Here is a 5,840-nt window from a genome sequence, read left to right as displayed (position 1 = left end):
CAAACGCGTCACTTACTTTGTCTGGAGCTGCCGTTCACGCATGCTCCGTTGGTATTGATCCCTAAACATATAGGAGACTTTTTTTCCGGGATACTAACTTTCAAAATTAAATTTAACCACAGTGTCCTCAGCAACTCGGATGGAGGGAGTCTATGGAGACTCCTATGTTCGTGTATCCCAAAACACAACACTTGTAATGCCTCTTATACAATGTCAGCACATTACATCTTCAGCAGCTAACGTTACAGCAAGGAAACCGTAATGGCGTGTCTATGCTAAAAGGGCAGAGAGCGTCAGAAATGGGTGGGACTTTTTCCCGTCACTGACATGTAAAGAGGGAGAATCTGAAACCGTTCATTTGGAGAGACTGTTTATAATTTATTGGGATTATAAAAAAAAAAAAAATGAGTGGGTGGATTTTTACCATTATAGGCTGGTTGTTTTCATAATCTGCAGCCACACAACTGTGCTCAAACCTTATAAAAGTGATTTTTGAATAATAGGTCCTCTTTAAAAAGGAACAGATTTCTGAGACCTGGACATCTCAAAGTTCAGTGGTCAAAATATCATTGAAATCTCACTTGTTATGATCTATTAATTAAAACAAAATACAGGACACAATGTTTTTGTATTTTTTTATTTTTATTATTATTGCGGGTTCCATGTTTTATTATTTATATTTATTATGATATTTGCAGGTTAACCTAACTGGTTTTAATAAAATTCACCAAAAATCACATAATGACAAATAGTAAACAGTAAACATTGCAAAAATCAAACTGATCAATTATAAGATTATAACTTTACAAAAAACACATTTCAAAAATAAAACCAATTCGAGAACATATGATAAATAAAACTGCATTTAACAAATATATTTGTTGACATTTTCTAATTAATTTCTATCATTTTCACAAACCGTGAATATATAGACAAAATAAAACTTTTTAAATTTTTCAGATTTTATTTAAAATTTGTGTTTTGGATACGGGTTCTTAATATCTCTAATTAGACACATTATTTTGCATTTTAGGAAGGTGTGTGTGTGTGTGTGTGTGTGTATACTTTTACCCAAGTCGTTCAATTAAGATGTGTGTTAATTATGCATTGTGACACAAATCTATGTACAAGAAGAAAAAAAAACTTACAAAATCTCACATCCTGTTCAGCCCTGTTATATAGTAGCCTACATGTGTTTCTTTTGATAACTGAAGACAATCTCTCATCCAGGTTCTTCATGTCTAAAATAGTGGTGCACGACCAAGTAATAAGTGTAGCTCGCAGCTCACTCTGTTGGTGAAAATAATCACCAGACGATTGCTCTGGTAACCCGCAGGATATGTTGGACAGGCTTTTTTGCATTGTATTTGCAGGGTTTTGAAAGTCCTGTAAAATTGGTTATTTATTTATTATTATTATTATCTGTATTTATACAGATAATCACATATTACTGTAGTTATGCTGGATTCACATATACTACTGGGTGGGGGATGTTTTCTTGTTGTTGTTGTTGTTGTTGTTTTTCTTGCTGTTGAACTGCAAAATATAAAAAATGTATATAGGGAGAATTATAACTTTGCTGAAAGTCTTCCTTATAACAAAACACACAAACATATAAAAATATGTATGAATATAATATGCATTCTCAATTAAAGCAGCTTACATCTGAGGCATATAAAACTACTTGTATCAAAATAAAATTATATGCAGTTTCTGGAAAAATACAAACGTAAAGATCCATGAACCTAAGCACGGTCCACTGTAATTATGCCCTTTCTGGGGAGTTGAGCTTGTGAGACGAACAGGTGGCCTACCTTTTACTGCCTGTGCAGAACAAAAGAAGTTGAGCGTCTCTTCACAATCTCTGTTTGTCCAATCCCTTGTTTGCTTGTCCAGGGCTCCACAATGAAGGTCTCTGGCAGGACACTGGGGCTGTCCTGTCTTAGACCAGGCTGTGTAGTCAAGAACATTTCCATTGACCCAGAACCAGTCCCCTGCTAGAAAGCGCAGACCAGTCCACACATATTCTGTTTGAGCCTGTGTGATTTCCCCTAAAGCAGAATCCATCATGCTAAGTGAACTCAGACTTGCTAGATCATTGTTTTGTTTTTGGCAGTATTCTAGAGCTCCTTCCCAGGTCTCATTCCGCAGCACCAGAACAAGCTCTATGTTCATACAGAAGAAGGAGTATTTGCCATTGCAGTCTATGTCATGTAGTTTCTTATGGCCTTTGTGTAGAAAAGCACAGCCATCATTTTCAGGTTGTTTATTACGTGTATCCCAGTTAATTTGTGTTGCATTTTCACCTCCTGACCACTTCCAGACTCCTGATTCTTTGTAAAGTCCAACCCAGGCATCAGAAGGCTGATGAGCTGCATCTTCCAAAAATGGCTGTTCCTCGTTCTCGTTGGTGAAGGTGGAGAGGTCATTAAAGTAAGTTTTGCAGTACTTGCTTGCAGAATCCCATGTCATCTTATCTTTTACAAAGAAATGATGTTTAATGAGACCGGAGGAGAATCCGCAGAGCTCCATGATTAGGAGCAGAGCGAGTGTCGTCTTCATCTTCATCCACTGATGATGTTCTGTGAATATTTTTTTTTTTTTTTTTCAGTGATCAGTAGAAGTTGAGGACAGAACTGTGCATGATGACACTGACTCTCTCTTACTCTAACTTACATACAGCCAATGACAAATTAGTGTGATGGTGTGACCAATCACAGCACACCTTCACAGACAAACAAAACGGCTGCATTTAACCAGTCAAATGAACCTCATTGGTAAGAAACTGCGGGCCGGTAAATATGGAATTAAACATTTTTGCATGTGCCCCAAGTTGGTTTCATGCAGTGGTCCCAGAATTAATTTTGATCTGAACAATATACAAACTTTTTTTTTTTTTTTTTTTCTCCTTACTTTAACAAACAAAAGAAACAGTCATAGAAAGCAAATTTCCACACAGTCTCCAGCTGTTAAACCATCAGAACATATTTTGCAAAGCTGGAATTTCTCTTATTCTTTTTCAAATGGGTTTATGGGACTCTCTTTGGTACTCTGTGGAAATACTTAGTTGCAGAAATGCAAATCAGATCTAGTAAAGCATATCTTGAACAGCATTCAAACAAACTGGCAAGCATTTGCCTTTAGGCTGGGCCGTAGCTAAAGAAGTGAAAGGTGCGAACGGAGGCACACAGGTGCAGGTAAGATTCATGTAGGATCCAACATAATGAATTAAATGTGTTGTACGTCCCAATAATCACTCCATTACATATGAAGTCATTCCAAGTAGCTATTTAAAAAGTATGGATAAGGTAAATTCCAGGGGTGCCTAGTCCTGGAGATCTACCTTCAAGCAAAGTTCAGTTCCAACCCTGATCAAACCGTTTAACCAGCTAATTAAGATCTTCAGGAGCACTTGATAATTACAGGCAGGTGTGCTGAAGCAGGGTTGGAACTGAACTCTGCAGGTAGGTAGTTTCACTGCACTCAAATGCTGTATAATTTTTATGCTATTGTGACAGTAACTGTAAGATCAACAGCACAACATGAATGTGAAGCCCTGAGGAAGAACTGATGAAGACATTTCAGACCTGACAATGGGTAGTTCTATAAAAGTCAACTTTGCATTCAAAGGCAGAAAATTGCCTCACATGCTGTAGCCTATACTGTAGTGTATGCGAGGCCATTTTCTGCTTTTGAATGCAAAGACATTTGAGAGCAAGCTTTTGGGTAACACTTTATTTCAATAGTGCACATTAGACATTCTGCTAACAGTAAGTAACTTGGCAACTACATGTCGACTAGCAGTTATTAGAGTATTAGTAGTCTGTCTGCTTAATATCTTCTAACACTTTATTTTGATGGGTCCACACCATACAACATACTGACTATAAGAAACTTTGCAAGTATATGTCAACTTATTCTACTAACCCTAACCCTAAACCTAACCTAACAGTCCACTCTGAGAGTTAGTAGACATGTAGTTGCAAATTAATGAGAATTAGTTAACATGTAGTTACAAAGTTACTTATAGTTAGTAGAATGTCTAAAGTGGACTATCAAAATAAAATGTAACCAGCATTTGACATTTCTTGGGGAGCACACTCAAACACAAAAAGGAAAACAATTCAGGACAAGTCATGAACCTGTGCACTAAAGAAGATACTTAAACTTCAAAAATATGATGACTTCATATTGTATTTTTTACTGTCCAGAGTACCGAGCAATCACTGGACATTCAGAAAATCCTTTGAAGAAGTTTGAAATAGAAAATACAGCAACATATCAATTATTTACCATGCAACCATTTTGCATGTATTCCTTAGTTTTAGAAGATTAGGTGCAGATTTGGTTTTCAAATGAACTGTGAGTGAATGTAAATGTGTATTTGCAGTGATGAGCCTTACAAGCATGCATCACAGCTGACATAACAACCAAATATTAACCAAAGTTACAAAATTACACATCACGCAAAACACCAATACTCTGTGTAGCCCTAAAATTGTTGCTGAATGTTTTATCAGGGAAAATAATCTGTACTATTATTATTTACTTTTCTTCGCTAACCTTGGAGGCTTGTGTTAAAGTAGCTTCATTTCTAGTGAGTCTAAAGACCTTGTTTAGCTGGTTCAGGTGTGTTTAATTGGGCTTGGAGCTTGGTTCAGGAGAGTTTTCCTCTAGGAACAGGATTGGACACCCCTGGCATAGAATTACTGTATACCTCAATGCCCAACACCACTTATTCTACTCAAGGTGATTTTGTGGAGGTCACACTACAAAGTCACAGATATAGTATTTACATGAATGCTAAATAAAGTGACCGGGTCGATGTGCACGTTTATATGTCACAAGCTTCAATATCGGATTTGATCTATTGGCATGCGCACACTGCAAACTTATACAGAGTTTCCTGCTGTACTATTGTCAGTATAGTATGTATATTGTATAGTATGTCCCACATACTATTCTCCAGACATTGTTTCTTTTCTTTGTTTTAAAGAGCAGACTTCATATTCATCTTGGATTCCAATTAGGAGACGATGAGCATATGCAGATTTGTACTGTGCTGCCTATATTTATCAAGCAGTAAAACCACCTATTCCCACGGCCAAAACAAGCTGTCTGTGGATGAGAGTATAAAGTGAGGACTAATGGTCTGTTGTTCTGCTTCAATTCACAGATGATGAGTGGATGGCAAATTTTAGAATAACATGACAGTCATTTATGACACTTCATTCTACAAAAACAACAGCTCGTTCCATGTGTCATTACGGTAATTTCGATGTCATTGCACATTCACAAAACTTTCCAGTACTGGTTTTCAATCCGATCAAATGTTTAGGTCCTTTAGAGCGCATAAGAAAAGGTTTACACCACACCTTCCAATTTCATTTGAATTGAGCACAATCGGATCAAATAAAATGTTTACATGAAGGTTTTTCCGTCCGATTGAGCCATCAATATGATTACTTCTGTATTTGGTTGCATGTAAATGAATATAGCTATATAGTTTTCATTCATTTCATACAAAACATGCAAATAATTTTCTCAAAACAATGTGCACAAAACTCTCAAATGTTTTCACAATAATTAATACAACCAACCAATACTTTAAAATATCTGAAAAAAGGTTTTACACAAATCACAAACACTGATGTACCATTTGTCCAAACACAACAAACAAAACTCTGTAATTTGTCATTCTATCAAATGAGCATGGTATATTTTCGATTGGCCCTTAACTGATAACTACTCGGTTCATTATACACACACAACACAGGAAATGCAGTTTTTCTAATCGTTTACACATTTATCATGTTTAGGGCCAATCAAAAATATACCAT

The 5,840-nt window shown here is 36.3% G+C and overlaps 1 protein-coding gene across 1 annotated transcript; it reads right to left on the bottom strand.

The window, feature by feature from the left end:
* Window positions 1–1,814: 1,814 nt before the first annotated feature.
* LOC107576887 (macrophage mannose receptor 1-like) lies at window positions 1,815–2,602 on the bottom strand (the record flags this gene model as incomplete). The annotated part of the gene is made up of 1 exon (XM_016263007.1): window positions 1,815–2,602. A coding segment is annotated over exon 1 (754 nt), but the record flags the coding sequence as incomplete, so codon positions are not given.
* Between the last annotated feature and the right edge of the window lie 3,238 nt (window positions 2,603–5,840).

This window comes from Sinocyclocheilus grahami, unplaced genomic scaffold (assembly GCF_001515645.1).
Source record: "Sinocyclocheilus grahami isolate Dianchi unplaced genomic scaffold, SAMN03320097.WGS_v1.1 scaffold4554.1, whole genome shotgun sequence".
NCBI lineage: Eukaryota > Metazoa > Chordata > Actinopteri > Cypriniformes > Cyprinidae > Sinocyclocheilus > Sinocyclocheilus grahami.
This window is presented reverse-complemented; position numbering and strand designations above follow the sequence as displayed.